At 42.7% G+C, this 15,774-nt stretch overlaps 2 protein-coding genes across 5 annotated transcripts; one reads left to right on the top strand and one right to left on the bottom strand.

Moving 5' to 3' along the window:
* Window positions 1-1,252: 1,252 nt before the first annotated feature.
* Window positions 1,253-7,835, top strand: slc3a1 (solute carrier family 3 member 1). Its single transcript, XM_029521518.1, has 10 exons — window positions 1,253-2,095; window positions 2,738-2,917; window positions 3,008-3,153; window positions 3,327-3,452; window positions 3,913-4,032; window positions 5,386-5,510; window positions 5,878-6,079; window positions 6,655-6,837; window positions 7,073-7,198; window positions 7,283-7,835. Exons 1-10 carry the CDS (start codon window positions 1,681-1,683, stop codon window positions 7,712-7,714), a joined length of 2,055 nt encoding a protein of 684 aa, XP_029377378.1. The 5' UTR covers window positions 1,253-1,680; the 3' UTR covers window positions 7,715-7,835.
* Window positions 5,552-15,472, bottom strand: prepl (prolyl endopeptidase like). Of its 4 annotated transcripts, none has more exons than XR_003841700.1 (15): window positions 14,323-14,998; window positions 14,042-14,108; window positions 13,751-13,928; window positions 13,563-13,651; window positions 13,334-13,460; window positions 13,047-13,263; window positions 12,023-12,214; window positions 11,684-11,893; window positions 11,038-11,213; window positions 10,647-10,863; window positions 10,345-10,494; window positions 9,477-9,603; window positions 8,374-8,462; window positions 6,588-8,012; window positions 5,552-6,114 (listed from the first exon to the last, which is right to left on the bottom strand). XR_003841700.1 is itself a non-coding variant. In XM_029521517.1 (15 exons), the coding sequence occupies exons 1-15, from the start codon at window positions 15,238-15,240 to the stop codon at window positions 7,902-7,904; spliced, it is 2,193 nt and encodes a 730-aa protein (XP_029377377.1). In that variant the 5' UTR covers window positions 15,241-15,472; the 3' UTR covers window positions 5,552-7,901. The 4 variants fall into 4 exon arrangements, 2 of the variants coding, with proteins under 2 accessions (XP_029377377.1, XP_029377376.1); XR_003841699.1 differs by having other exon boundaries at window positions 6,552-8,012; XM_029521517.1 differs by adding an exon at window positions 15,127-15,472 and having other exon boundaries at window positions 5,552-8,012; window positions 14,323-14,451.
* Window positions 15,473-15,774: the final 302 nt, after the last annotated feature.

Below are 15,774 nucleotides of genomic sequence, written 5' to 3' on the forward strand. Positions count from 1 at the left end.
CAGTAAAGAGAATTTTTAAAAGGATGCTGTCTCCTGAACCTGTCAGTTATTCTGGCCTGGCAGGGTGTGTGACTGTGAGGCCACTAAAAAGGAGGCGAGGATTTAGAAATTACCACAAAATGGCATAACGGCACGAGACAGACATGACATTCCTCATGTGAGCTCTTCAGGATGGGGACAGTCTGTGGTCACTCTTCATAAACGTACTGACAGATAGATGTGTGATGGCCATGAGGAGCTCCACACTTTTTATTTATTCCAGTGGTTTCTAGCTCCAGTAAACATGCTGTATTTTCTAGGAAGAATGAGCTAATGACACGCTGGTGTGAACTTTGGGAGTGATGTATGATCCACTTTGACTGTTTTTCCAAAGTCGGTAACACATTGCGGTTTGTGGAACAGCAGGGCATTCACCATCCCCTTTTTCCTGTGCTAATTTCCCACTTTGATATTGTGATGTTACAGACCATACAGTGAACATAAACTTCAATAAAACGTGATTTAAATTTAAACTGCTATGCGTTTTTTCCCGCCCCAGTCCCAGCTTGAAATGCGAGTTTGTGTGTTTGTGATCTATGTGTTGTGTACAAGACAGAGCCAAAATGTAACCATGGAACAAAAGCAGCGAGCTCACTTGTGTCGGGGCCTTTTCGTGGCCCCCTGGTGAATCTTTAGGAGACGCAGCGGCAGCTTCCGGCTTGAGGAGCTGTAAAAGGGGCTCATGTTTTCTGACCTCCTGGGCACGATCCCTGCTCCGTCCGTGTACAAACAGAAGGTTTAAAAATGGCGGGGGTGGCGCAATCTGGAAACACGGAACCGGAAATGCGTCGCTGCCGAGCGAACCAATCAGCTCCCTCGGTCTGCGTCCCCTCGACGCGTAGTTCAAATTTAGGAGGTCAGGTTACGGCGATTTAACGCAGGACCGTAAACCAGGATTTAGTCGGTGTGATGTCCTCTGACAATGCGAACGGTCCACAGATATTTGCATTGTCCAAATATCCAAATATATAGATATAAATAGATAGTTCACCAAGTTCTGCCTTTATCATCCCCTCACTCCAATAGGTGGTGTTACTCTGCTTCATGTCCTCCAGCAGCTGTAAGACCTTTCATGGACATGTGACAGGGAAAATAAACTTCTGGAATATAGTGAAATTAGCTGGATTAAAAAACAAAACAAAACAAAACAATAAAAAACCTGGTTTACACGTTAACAAGAGGACAAAGGTTAATGCAACTGTATTGATGGTTAAAGTGGCGATAAGAAGAGCTTTTGTGTTGACGGGTTTGTCATTCTCCGCTCATCCGTCCATTAGTCTTCTGGCCCAGCTGAAGTAAAACCACAGCCTCTTTCACTGTTCGATTCTTTGAATGTTTATTCTATTTCTAAGTTCTTGGAGGACACCCACAGATTGTCTTAAGTTAATAAATGGCCACGCCATAATAAGTTTAGAGTTGTAAACTGATAAATGAGGGAAACCTCTGTCTTGCTGGGTGAAATAAAGGCTGATGAAGCGTCAGTGGGGATGTTGATCAGTCGGTAAGTCGCAGGAGGAGATCTCTAATCTTCCCACATTCCTCAGGTGGTCAGGCATCTCAGCTCCCCTCCTCCCTGTGAGACACAGGAGACAGTCCGCACTGTGTCCCCTCTGAGCGGTTTGTTTCCAGCCTAGACCAGAGATGAGACTGAAGAAGCGCTCTGGTGGTGTGGACCTGGGGGAGACCACCCGGAACCCCTGGACCCAGGACCACCAGGAGGCCGCCGAGAAGCGGGACTCCGCGGCGGTGGCCGTGGAGCCGGAGCCGGAGCCGGAGCCGGGCACCGACCGGTGTGAGGAGTACACACAGATCAAACCGTACGCCGGGATGCCCAAGGAGGTGCTGCTGCTGTACTCCTCCCAGGCCCGGTACCGGGTTCCCCGGGAGGTCCTGTTCTGGCTGACCGTGGCCTGCACCCTGACGCTGCTGGCTCTCACCGCCACGGTGATCGCGCTGTCGCCGCGCTGCCTGAGCTGGTGGCAGGCCTCCCCGGTGTACCAGGTCTACCCCCGCTCCTTCAAGGACTCCGACGGGGACGGAGTGGGAGACCTCACAGGTAACTTCACACTTTTCTGAAACTTGGAAATAACGATTTACACTTCCGTTCCTTTTTTAAAAGGTAATTTTTAAACCGTCGTTACTTCGAAGATTCAGATTCTTTTTACAAAATGAATTCCACAAATATGACTTCAGGAACGAACAGTCGCACATTTAGGATAATGGAGTAAAACATATTATGGCTATAATTGTAATGCAGTGATTTGATGAGCTACTTTACTCCAGTTAAAGGATGAAATTTGAGTATCTCTGGTCAGATAATGGAGAATTTCTACAGTGTGATGTGATTATCACAATATTATTACATTACCATTCTTCCATTGAGTGCCATTCAGTGCCCAGTTGGTCTTCTACCAACTCAACATGATGAGAAATGCTATTGTTGTATCTGGCTCCCGTCCAGCTCAGGGCCAAGTTTTTGTTTGTTTGTTTATTTATTTTTATTTTTTTTTGGTGTGGCCCACTTTTACTGATTTGTAGAAACTGTACTGTAGGAACTGCTGTGGTCATTTCAGATTTGAGCTCTTTCTGCTCGTAGGATTCATAGCACCATTTGTCCTGTTTGTGTTTGAACTCATGATTGCGACCGTGTATTTCAGTGTCCTGTTTTTATCGACATGTTCTCTCTCTGCTCTGTCAGGAATTCTGGAACAGTTGGATCATTTCCAGTTCCTCAACATCAAGTCAATTTGGATCAGTCCCTTCTATCGCTCTCCCATGAAAGACTTTGGCTATGATGTGGAAGATTTCCGGGACATTGACCCGCTCTTTGGCACTATGCGAGACTTTGAAGAGCTGCTGGCGGAGATGCACAACAAAGGTGTCAGGAAATATGTGGTAGTGAGGTTGGAGAGGGGGTAACAAGGCTGGAATGAATGTCTTTGAGTCTTACCTATCTGTGTTCTCTCAGGTATGAAGCTGATCATGGATTTCATTCCCAATCATACCAGTGACAGACATAGATGGTTTAACTTGAGCCGGATAAGAGACCCTCACTATGAGGATTACTATGTCTGGACTGACTGCAGTGCGACCTCACCAAAACCTAATAACTGGGTTGGTATTTGTTCACGAGCGCTTCGTGTGTGCTTCGGTCTTTGGGTCCACTTTTATTGAACCTGTAGTGATACATCTGCACGGTATAAATGTATTGGAATAAACAACAGAGTAGAGGAGCTTCAAAAGTTATCACTTGATAAGATGTCCCCCTCCCCTTTTGTTTTCCTCAGGTGAGTGTGTTTGGGAACTCATCATGGACATATGATGCAGTTAGAGGACAATGCTACCTTCACCAGTTCTTCAAAGAACAACCAGACCTAAATTTCAGAAACCCACACGTCCGCCAAGAGATGACTGTGAGATTACATGACCACACACATGACCTCTCTACTGACTCATCCCTGTTTCTCTGATGATTCACATCTTGCACCTTACATTTTCTGTTCCCTGTCTTCTCATCTGTTTTGTGTTGTCCACTGTGACACAACTGTATACATCTGTGTAATCTGTAGCTGTAATGTGTGATGGCAGCAACTGGTGACACATTAACTTGGACTTGTTAACCCTTGTGTGTTTTTAACTGATGCTACACAGAACACAAAGTTCAATGGAAGGAATAGCAAATGTGTATTTGTATGAATTTTCTGCATGTTGATGATTGATAGTCTTCAGTTGTAGTTGAATGAGAGGCTTGTTGAAATGAGTGGGAATTTCATCGGTTTCACCAACTGATACTTTAGCACTAAAGTCCACATTGTCAGAATCATATTGTAGACTGTTGTTTTTAATCACTTTATATTTATTATTTTATTTCAGGATATTATTCGTTTCTGGCTGGGGAAGGGAGTGGATGGGTTCCGGATGGATGCAGTGAAGCACATCCTGGAGGCTACGCACTTGAGGAATGAACCACAGGTGGACCCCAACAAACCACCAGTAAGTGTTGCCTCTTCAGTTCAGTGAAGCTACTGTAATATCTCTACTGGGTGCCCGCTAATTGCCCGCACTTTGACCTGAAGTGAAGTTTGTTTTATCTGCCAGTTCGAATGGCTCAATCATCATACAAATTCATCCCATCATGCTATCTTTAATGTGAAGATACTGCTCCAAGCAAGTTCCATTTAAGTGACTAGTGACCTGTCCAGACCTGCAGAACAGTTCTTCACTGAACTCAGGAGATCAAGGTGCATTTTAGTAAACAATATCCTCTTTATTGAGTTTTATAGCAACATATCAAAGTCTGGATTTAACGATGTGAAGCATAAAAGCTATCACAACAAAGATAATTAACTTGATTGTGTTTGTTCTGCTAGTGGGAGAGTTCGCACAGTGCCCCGTGTATTAATGCTCATGTATGGCTGGTGTAATTACCAGGTCACCCACTGCTGTTCTGGGGAGACGAATAACAACCCAAAAAATAAAAAATAAATAATAATATTAGAACCTAGAGTCTGTGATTCATGCCGAGTTAAGCTCACTCAGAAAGACTTTGTTTTTTGGAGACTGAAACTGACATAGGGAAGATTAGTAGAAAGCAGGCATACTTTGCTGGATTAGGGACTCACTGGGATTTACCAACCACCGCAGAATAACACTAATTCTGAAACCGTTGGCTCACTATCACCCGAGTTACACTCTGCTGCAGCACACTGACCGACAACTCATTTTTAAGAAGCTGCAACAAAACTAGTCATTGTTGGAAACATCAGTATGGATGATGATCCAACCAGTCATAACTACGTACACAGTTGTTTTATCACTGTGGCCAAACATATACCTCAGTGATGAATAGATCCATGGTCTGGTCCTTGTGTGCTGTTTTTGGAAACATTTCCCTTCGGCTGAACCGGGCTCTAAGGACAGAGCCGTGTCCTGAGTTGGTTCCCTGACGGTTGCTAATGTCCTGCTTGCCCTCTTGTCCATTTTGAAGCTTATCAACCCATCAATAAAATTAGCAGATTTTTTTTTTTTTACATTCCTGACAGGATTACCGAAACCCAAAGTCACTCACATCTTACTCCGTAGCAGGTTTCTTACTCTCTAACTACCTTGCCTGTCACTGCACCCTGTAATTTGGCCTGACAAAGCACTGCATTTACACCTAAGCTCTCCTAACTCCAGGTGGGCAGAGGAAAATACTGTGGAGCTGTTAGTGCGCCAGAGTCGATGGTCTCAATTAAATATCATACCAGTGAACCTCTGCTCCACTGTTCGCCTGACTGCGACACTTACGACAGCACCCCAAAAATCAAATAAGCGATCCATTTCTGGATATTCTGTTCACTCCAGGAGTCTATAACTTCAGAATGGGACCTTCACCATGACTACACCACCAGTCAGCTGGGGCTACATGACCTGCTGAGGGAATGGAGGGCAGAGATGGATGTTTTCAGCCGTGAGCCCAGCAGATACAGGTATCAGAACTATACCACATGTAGCCATGTTTATTCAGTCAAACAGAGTTCCATACTTGACAGTGCTTCTCAGCTAAAAAGAACAGTGAACATAGTAAGCTGGCAAAATGAAATATTAAAGTAAATTAAAAAGCAACAATAACACAGAAAAACAAACATCAGGACAGTGATGAGACTGGTACTAAATTTATCATTACATAGCTCATTAAAACCCAGTTTATTTTGCATGTTGTGCGTTCAGCTGCAGTGACTTTAAATAGTCCTGTGTGGTGTATTGACACTAGCAGTTCTTAAAGATGAGCTACCAAACTTGGCTAAGAATCAGTTTGCTTATTATCAGTAAACTAAAGTTCTTGCTGCACTCCAGGTTCATGGTGACAGAGTCTTATGACTACCATGAAGTGGACAAGACCATGATGTACTATGGCACGCCCCTGGTCAAAGAGAGTGACTTCCCCTTTAACTTTTACCTGCTGGACCTGCCTCACAACACCAGCGGCATGTGGGTTCAACATTTGGTTCACCTCTGGATGGCCAACATGCCCAAGGGCCAATGGCCCAACTGGGTGGTGAGTCTCCACAGTCAGGATTTGTTCTTTGGCTCCTTTAAAAAAAAAACAATTATATTAGACGGAGATAATCCACCTAAACTTCAAAGACTTTTCTGCCAATGATGTCTGATGTTTTGTTCTTCATCATCATGGTAAAATCCACAAAAATCAAACCGCGGACATCTCAAGCTGAGGTTTGACATCTCATTAACTTACTCGATGTCAGCGCTTAGACTGTCAGATTATTGACTGACTGTTTCTCTTCCATGACTTTATGACTATGTTACACAGGGTGTAGGTTGCTCATCATGTTAAACACTGAAAAGCAGTGACAGTTTCGCTAAATGTAACATTGACCTTAAATTATGTTTAGAAATAATCACATCTCTCTGTGATAAAGTGGCTCACTTCACTGAAACAGGGAAGTAACTGGCAATAAGATACAAGGAATAACATGTTCATCAGCATAAACCTATACCTTAGTTTATACCTTTTTTAAGATGCAATACTCTCTCACTTCATTCACCCTGTCTTTTGCTTCCATGGCACGCCAACATATCCTGCCTCCTCCTTTCTCAAATATGTGTTGTCAGGTTGGGAACCATGACAAGCCTCGAATTGCCTCCAGTGCTGGTCAGGCCTATAGTCGTGTCATCAACATGCTGCTGCTGACCCTTCCAGGCACACCTACCACCTACTATGGCGAAGAGATTGGCATGGAGAACATTAATGTCACAGACAGTCAGATACAGGATCCTTTCGCCAAATTCAACAAAGTCAGTTATGTGAACACACTGAGAACAATATAAGTTAAACACTGACATCTCTGTCAAATGCAGCAGCTGCATAAAAAAAAAAACAGGATAAAATGATGTGTAGGCAATAGAATAGTGATTTCTTGTCATGTTGTATTTTAGACTGCATCAGTTTTATTCCTGTGTACCTGATAAAGTGGCAGTGAATACACACATTATTCTTAGTGCCAAAATGACTCTTGTCCTGTCACTGCAGAGTGCCAGTCGGGACCCTCAGCGATCTCCGATGCAGTGGAGTAGTAACACAAATGCAGGCTTCAGCAGCAAACTCAACACCACTTGGTTGCCTGTACACCCCAACTACAGAAATGTCAATGTGGAGGTACACACTCTCAGAGCACTGTTAGATCTGAGCAGAGCGCTCCTGTGTTTATTATTTAAGTCACTTTACCGCTCTTCCTTCTAGGTCCAGAAACAAGATGAAGGCTCTGTATTGGCTCAATACCGTTTTCTGAACACACTGCGCCAAACAGAGCTCCCTTTTCAGCGCGGCTGGTTCTGCTACATCCATGCTGATGCTAATGTCTTTTCTTACCTCAGAGAGCTTGATGGGCATAGCAAAGCTTTCCTCATGGTACTGAACTTTGGTAAACAATCTGCAATCACAGATCTCTCATCAGTTCCTGAGTTACCAGACCAGTTGAAGGTGCTGATGAGCACAAACCAAGTCAACAATGGCATGGTGTTGCAGAGGTCTCGTATCCTGACAGAAGCAGGAGAGGGTTTGGTGATTCAGTACTCCACCCCAACTCGGTATAATCCCAATCACCCCACACAGTGCTATGTGTCTGAGAAAGCCTGCTATTTGGAGGCCATTGACATACTTTATAAATGTTAATATGAACCAACAGTGGTGTTGTTATCACAGAAAAAAAAAAATCAAGTAATCAGGATGCCTCTTTGGTATCGACACTGTTAAGCTTATCTAATAAAGAGCATTGCAGATACATTCACTGTAGATGTTGTCTTTTACTGTGACTACTGTGTCAACATAGCTGTTGTAAATGCAATGGTAGATGTTGGCCTCATTTTTGTTCAATTGGGTCTTGATAGCTGTTCTGTCTTTTCCTCTTGCGTCGATGGCGGGGAGGGTCCATGCCCAGCTCTGTGTAGAGAAATGCCATGTTGAGGGCTTCCTGTGTTGGGGAGAATTCAGAAATCAAATTTCTCAGTCTGTTGGCATCAGCTGTTTGTGTTCTCAAAGTGAGAAAATAGTTAGGGCTATATAAGATAATGCTGCCCTCGCTGAATGCCAAGTTCGGCTGCTAATTACTGACAATAAATCTTTCCCACACCAGTACAATACCAAAACAATTGTAATGCTCAAAATATTAGAAAAGGAAATTAAAACTTCTACCCACCTGAATAGAGTTAGGAAATGAAATATTTGTGTAATGAGTTGACTAACATTTTAAATTTGTGACAACATTTTCTATTTAACCTATTTTGGTGGTAGTTGTGGTTTGCACATCATTTTAATAATCAACAGGAAGTCACCTGTTCCAGATTCTCTTCAAAGTCTTCTGGTCCAAGGTGATTTGCTCCAGGTTGGATATTCAGAGTTATATTTGGTACTGGTTTCTGATCTAGAAGAAAGACAAAGACAGTGAGCAGTCAAAGTCAGATTTTGGGAGGCAAAGAGCTCTAATCTTTAAAACATGACTTCCTACTGAATGCCCACTTTCTCTGCTCCCCATCTCCCTCTGTCCAGTTGCCCCAAATCTTATGTCTGTTGCTCTCACTTTTCACTTTGTCTTTATTCTCCTTCCATTCATTCTAGCTCCCATCTGATATTCCCCTCCCTCCTGTCTACCACCTCCGTATTATCCCTTCTTACGGTCTCTGTGGTACTGGCTGTTTCACAAGTGCGGTCTTGACCTTGACAGCTCCCAGTCTGTGGTGTCTAATCTCTTGCTCTGATACACTATCTCTTTACCATGCTAATAGGCCTACCCACCAGCCTGCATGTGTGTATGCCATCAGCACTTTATCAAAGACTCCGGAGAACAGAGAGACAGATTAGGAAGACATATACACACATACACACACACTTAAGCTGCTTGGTGTATGTGTGGATGAACAACAGAAAAGTGAGAGAGGGTGAAAGACAGAGATAATGTGTGCATTTGAAATAAGAGTATAGACAGTGCAAGAGATGGGTGTAAAGAGGAGTACCACCAATGTGGTGAAGGCAGATTATGAGTGAGAGGGAGAAAGAGCCCATCTACAGGGAAATGAGAGCAATTAGCTGACACACGCAGACGCACATGCTGTCTGACAAGGTGACCTATACTATACTTAGGTCATGAACTTAAAAGTCTGATAGGACTTTCCCCTGACGGATAGCTATGCATCTGTTACTGCTGCCTCCAAAGACATGCACACCTGACACTACTGTTGGGAGCTATTAAAAACTATGATGATTCAGTAATTACATCTAAAAGAAAAAACAAGCAGAACATTTAGAGACAAACACTATTCCATAAAAGATATACTGAAATCCATTTGGACAGTAACATGCACTTATATCCATATGTGAATGTACAAGGTCAACAAGAAACTAAGTTGCTGGGATGATATGTATGTTTGTGTGTACATACCTGACTTTGGATTCATGGTGAAGTGTGAATGAATGGCTGCCTTTAGCTCTTCACTATATTTGAGGACCCCTGCCAAAGGAACCCTGGCATCATGTCTGTAAGCTGTCAGCAGCATCGATGGGTAGTGCTTTTGCATACATGAAGAGTTCAAGTGAAAAGTCAGTTGATGCAGTTTTTATTTAATTAAGAAGCAAAAGTTATTTTCAATGATTCTCAGTGTCTTCGAAATAAACAGTTCAATTGCCACAGCTAGATTTTTCTTCATAGCCATTATATGAATAAGACTGGGCAACACAGCGGAATAGTGGTAAGTGCTGTTGCCCTACAAAATGAAGGTTGTGGGCTCAATTCTCAGACCTGGGGCCTTTCTGTGGTGAGTTTACATGTTCTCCCCATGCCTGCATGGGTTCCCTTCACAGTCCAAACACATGCACATGTACATTTAGGTTGATTGGCGACTCTAAATTACCCGGAGGTCTTGAGTGCAAGTGTGAATGTTTGTTCGTCTCTGTATGTTGGCTCTGTGATGGACTGGCACCCAATGTCCTCACCCAATGTGAGCTGGAACTGGCTCCAGCACTCCCCTCAACCCAGTAATGGATAAGCGGTAGAAGATGAATGAATGAGTAGGACTTCTTGTCTTGCTTCAAACAAGACAACAAATTATTTGACTCACTGCTATTCATATTCTGGCTCTGGAAAATGTAGGCTGGAATTTGAAACAATTTTTCAACATGGTCAAAATCAACTGTTGCTAAGCTTTCCAATATGATCAGAAATCAGGATAATAGGAAGCAAGATTCAGACTGAATGTCAGAAAGTAAGATAGCAAGTAGCAGGAAATTTGGGCGAGAGGTATCACTATTACCTGAGGAGTAATGTTGTGAAGGGGACAGTAGGAAGTGATGGCGAGTCTGTGTTTTAGGTTCTCCACAGGGTCGCCCCATTCCTCCCTATCCTCCAAAGTTAAAGGAAGACTGAGATCATCCATTGTTCCCAACACGTCCAGGAAAGGAGCCTGGACACAGAAAGAGAGATAGCTTGGAATGGGTTATCTAATGTGATGAGGCACTGTGGTGTAAAGACCAGTGATGTGTTACATATAATCTGTAATATCACTTCCAAATTGGTAAATAGTGTCTCTTAAAGTTTGCAATTTTAACATCTTACTTTCAGTGTGACAGCCTGTATCATGCCGGGCTGTCTGTTGCACAGTGCTCCCACAGGCACAGCCCCAGCGCTGCAGGCTGTAAGTGCAGTGAAGGAAGGAGAGGAGACTCCCAGGGAGAAGAGGTGTTGGAGACAGGCTTGTAAGTCCTCCACTCCTTTGTGCTTACCCTCCTCACGGGCTTGTCTATGCCAGGACAGACCCCGCTCTCCTCCACCTCTGGGATGTGTAAAGAACAGGTTCAGTGTGACGCTTGCCACGAATGCAAAGCTTAAATTCATAAACACAATCATTCTAATATACAATCAATATTACGAACATCAAGCATCATAAGTAAATAAACTGCTGAGTCAATCAAGTCTGTTTTAGGCTGCTGGAGAAGTGGTACATTACCTGATATGGCAGTAGGCCAGAGCCCAGCCCTGTTCCAGCAGCAGCCTTTTCTCTGGGGAGAAATCCATGTTGAGATCTCTGCCATAAGCTCCATATACATGGGCCAACAGCGGCGCCTGTCTCGTAACCTCCACAGGTACAGTATGAAACAGTGTCACTGGCACAAGAGTACCATCCTACAGAAGATACATGGATAGACAATCCACACACACTTGTATGTTAATATTAATCTTCTATTTTCAATTTGTTTCTCAAAACTAGGAGTGTTCTTATTCAAATCAACTGCTGGTAGAATATGCATTACCATGTGTTAGTACCTAATCTGAATACATCACAAAATCACTTTCGCTGGTTTCTGGTTACAACTCTTCACTTTTCAGATGATAAAATGAATTCAAACAAACATTCTATTATTTATGGTTATTACAAACTCAGCAGCAAACTAAGCGAAAATGATTTACTAGCAGTAGCAGCACTGATGGTGTGGAGACGTGTATTACTGCAGTGAGGCAGTGAGGGAGCAGTTACACACAATCGAGGTAAAGTGTTACATGAAATTTTACGAAATTCATTGCCTACTGCTTTCTGTGTTGCATGTGTAATTTCTACCACCTGGGTGCACTTCTTATTTTTCAAGTGTTCTTACTTGGCTGCAGGCCTCCATGCGCGTGGTGATATAATTGCCCTGGTGTTCTGAGGAGCCATTTTCAGTGCCCGATAAAAGTAACCCATCCTCAGGATATAGACAGTAGGGCACTGGAGGGTGGACTGGAGATGAGATCAGGAATTCCAAGACTTTGCCTTGGTCTGCCAAGCCTGGTTTCTTCGTTTGAATGGTACAAGCCCAGGAGGGGATCTTGGGAATGAGTGAAATAATACAAAATTATAATATAGGGTGAAAGCGTGAACAATATGGTAATAAAAACCCAAACTAGAAGCAAGCAAAAAGGGTAAAAAACAAAAAAGTATTTTCTGACATACTAACCTGCACAGTGTATGCTTTCTTGGTATCAATCAGCGGGACTACAATCAGGACAAGTTCATTGGCTGGAGTTCTTGCAGTGAGCAAACAGTGGTCTCCAACAACATCCATGTCTTTGATCACAGTGCCAGGGCCAGGGGAAAACAATGTGACCCAGGAAACCATTGATGGTTCTGAGAGAGGGGCTTGTACCACCTAGTGAATAGAAAGGACACTTAAGATAATTATAGCACTTATTCTAGAATTAAAACACAGAAAATCTATCTGCATTTATTTTCTTCCTCCAAAGCCATCATCACAGTAACAGTTGTTAAGAGAGACCAACAACAATTTCCACCAAGTGTAGAAGTCCATTCATCTTCTACCACTTTTCTGTTTCACAGAGTGCTGGAGTCAATCCCAGCCAATGTTCCAGGTGAGAGGCAGGGTACACCATGCACAGGTCGCCAGTCCATCACAGGGCCAACACAGAAAGACAAACAGAGACGAACAACCACTCATGCTCACATTCAGACAATTTAGAGTCACCAGTTAACCTAGACATGTATGTCTTTGGATGGTGGGAGGCAACTCATGCAGACCTGAGGAGAACATTCAAACTCCACACAGAAAGGACCAAAGCCGGGAACCGAACCCTATTATTGTGGGGCCACAGTGCTAACCACTACACTGCCCTTAGTGTAGAAGTCAAAACTCACACATTTTAAATTTTGAAATTAAGTTTGATGAGATAATTTATAGACAGAAATGAATCAGCAACAGCAAGTGCACAAGTATTCACAGTTCTGTTTGTATGTGTCATGTATCCAAGAACTGTTGCATTATCAACAAACCAATCAAAGTGTATATTGAGCACAAAGCAGATGTTGAAGAGACACCTATCTGTTACATTTACATACATGTTTTGTTTGATTAGTTATACAATTGGTCACACAACTCTTTGTGGTAATAGGGTACAAATGGAACTGTGGAGACAGGCTCACATAATATCTCTTACATGCTTACACATTTATTGTAGAAATTCTACCTGATATTCCTGTCCAGGCCCTGTATTAGCCAGGATGATCAGCTGCCTCTTCCAGTGCTCAACATGGTAGAACAGGTCCTGCTGGCGTGACTGAACCAGCAAAGGCTCGACATTTGGCTTTGTTGTATCAATTATCATCACTTCTGAGCTGGTCCGACTGTTGCAATTGATGCTCAGTATCTGTTGGTCAGTGGAGAGGGCAACCTCCACAAACACACTAGAGAAATTAGAATTTGCTGTTAGAGATGGAGCATAGATAGCTTAGATATAACATTGGTTGCACTTACTCAGGCTGTGTTTCCTCATAAGCAGAAGTTATCCTACTTCCACTGCAGGCCAGGTCCAGATGAAACACTCTGCTGCATCGCAGATCCTCAAGAGTCGTAAAGAAAAGGTCCTCATCTGTGGCCCACTCTTTGCCCATGCAGACATGAAAAATAACGTTTTAAGCCAGTGCATTTTTGCCACAATTGCTATAAAAATACTTTGTTTGTATGCAGAAAACTTAGAACATACCAAAGCTGTAGACTTTGTCCAGTGTGAATATAATATGTGGAGGATCCATTTGAGGGGAAATTCTTCTTTGAAGCCTCAAAACCAAGCACCTGAATTGTCACAGCGTAATAATCCATTCCTTGTTTCAGAAACTAACATTGTCAAATCATGGGTATTTTCTATGTGTAATTGTGTTCTGTTTGATTAACCTTGGCTCTTCTTTGTTATTAGTTATTAGTGTGGCTGCGAGGTGCTTTTCCTGTGGGGACAAACGTATTCTCTGGATACTCCATGTTAACCTCTGCTTCTTCTCTCCATTTATAAGTGAGTCCTCCTGTCCTCCAGAGACTTGCTCTAGATTTAGCACCTGCTCTGGCTCCAGATCTCCTAGTAACAGGGAGTGTGAATTGAGTCATTCACAAAAGTATGGCGGTCACTTAAGTTATTGATGAAGACATAAGATTAGGGCAATATTGGGAGAAAAAATGCTTTTTGCTTACGCTGTCTCTTGTCAATTCTGTAGATGCCATCAATTTCAATGAAATACACATGATGATGGCCACAGACCTGACATACCAGACATAATAGCAAAGTGTACAGCATCTTTAGTTTGTGATACTATAAAAGCTAAATACTGGGACTTAATACTAAGGACATTAGATCATATTGTGATACAACAAAAAAAAAAAAAAAAAAACACACACACACACACACATATATATATATATATATATATTATTGTCATGTCATACTAAAAACTGGGTTAAAACATAGGCCTTACCACTGAGTGATCAGGTATGTTGGCGAACCTGTGGTATATTGCCTTCAGTCTCCTGTAGAAATACCTCTGCAAGTCCTTGTACCTCTCAAGACCGGAGCCAAGCTGATCCCTTGTTGAGACTGAAGTATCCTGAGATACAACTGCATTATAAATTATGGAAAATCTTTTCTTTTTCTTGTGGTAGAAAAGCCGAATCTTGTAACTCAGGTTCTCAAGGTCTGAGGGCTCCTGGGTTGATTTATTGTTACCAAAAAACACAACCTCTGACAAGAACATTAAAAACATCCTTCATACGTTAATAGGTTGTTACTTTCTAACTTATGAAATTAAATACAGAGAGAAAAAGCTGTGCAAATATATATATAAAAAAATATTGACTCACCCTTCTAGATAACAATAGAAGAGTAAAGAAGAGTAACTTGGGGTAAATAAAGTTTGAGTTTAAGTGTCTACCAGCAGCACAAGAAGCGAGGGAAGAGTTGATGACTAAATATAGTCAAATACTGGATCCAAAAGTCCTGCAGACAGTCAAGGCAGGCTGGCTTCTACTACAGGACAATGTTTTAAAAAGACAATGAAATTCACCATGGAAATGAAAATATCAAATAGAAAGCTGTAACCCTCCCCCGCTTGATTTAAACATTTCCATAGCCCATCGCAAAGACTGCTTCCTCCCGATGCCTATGTGCTTCCATACAAAACCGGATTTTTTCTGACTTTATCAGACACCTTAAAGGCCAGCGGTGCTATAATAAGCCTAAGGTAAGTAAAACTGTTTATTTGACGTTAACGGAGCATCCTTACCGACGTGTACCGACGGTGGACGGCGAAGTGGAGCCCTGCTCTCCGTCTGTAACCGGGTAGCCTCCACAGTCGGAGTCGGAAGGGAAAGCAACGAGCTGAGGAGACGGCCGCCATTCCAAACACCTGGCTGTCAACGGGCTAAACCTGACCACTGTTTACTGTTTACTAGCTCATGAGATGCTAACTGTCACCGGCAGGCACCCGAAGCCTAACCCTGCAGCAAAACTAAACGCATTTTCCAAATAAATATATATTTCCCCTTTGGCATAGTTTAAATATCTTGTAAATGAATCCATCTAGCTCAGGTTGGACGTTGACAACAGGAACAAGACAATTCTACGCACGTGCATGATTTAATAAATAAAACCCGCTGCTGATGACGCAGTGAGCAGTACCAGACTAAGGCAATCAAACTCAGACACACACGGGCGCGAGTTTCTAATGGAAAACTGTCAGGTCGGTCTCTAAACCAAAAGTTCAGAGATTATGAGGCTCGGTGGATGGTTAAAGTAAAATTTTCATTTACAAACATACGAGGTGTAAACTTTCTACGTGTAAGGGAACAGAACTTTGTTTTTAAAGGCCATAACTAACGGGACAGGGTCAGCACACCATACCGCCACTGAACATCGCTGTTTCGAGGATCGA

Source organism: Echeneis naucrates, chromosome 15 (genome assembly GCF_900963305.1).
Source record: "Echeneis naucrates chromosome 15, fEcheNa1.1, whole genome shotgun sequence".
In the NCBI taxonomy this organism is placed as follows: Eukaryota; Metazoa; Chordata; class Actinopteri; order Carangiformes; family Echeneidae; genus Echeneis; species Echeneis naucrates.

Bases quoted from the DNA above. Each gene is read 5' to 3' on its own strand.
- prepl (XM_029521516.1), bottom strand. From the start codon at position 14,607: ATGTTTTTAATGTTCTTGTCAGAGGTTGTGTTTTTTGGTAACAATAAA. The intron at 13,264-13,333 runs GTAAGTGCAACC...TAATTTCTCTAG, and splicing joins TATGAGGAAACACAGCCTGA to TGTGTTTGTGGAGGTTGCCC. The intron at 11,894-12,022 runs GTTAGTATGTCA...CTCATTCCCAAG, and splicing joins AGAAAGCATACACTGTGCAG to ATCCCCTCCTGGGCTTGTAC.
- slc3a1 (XM_029521518.1), top strand. From the start codon at position 1,681: ATGAGACTGAAGAAGCGCTCTGGTGGTGTGGACCTGGGGGAGACCACC. The intron at 4,033-5,385 runs GTAAGTGTTGCC...TGTTCACTCCAG, and splicing joins TGGACCCCAACAAACCACCA to GAGTCTATAACTTCAGAATG. The intron at 5,511-5,877 runs GTATCAGAACTA...GCTGCACTCCAG, and splicing joins CGTGAGCCCAGCAGATACAG to GTTCATGGTGACAGAGTCTT.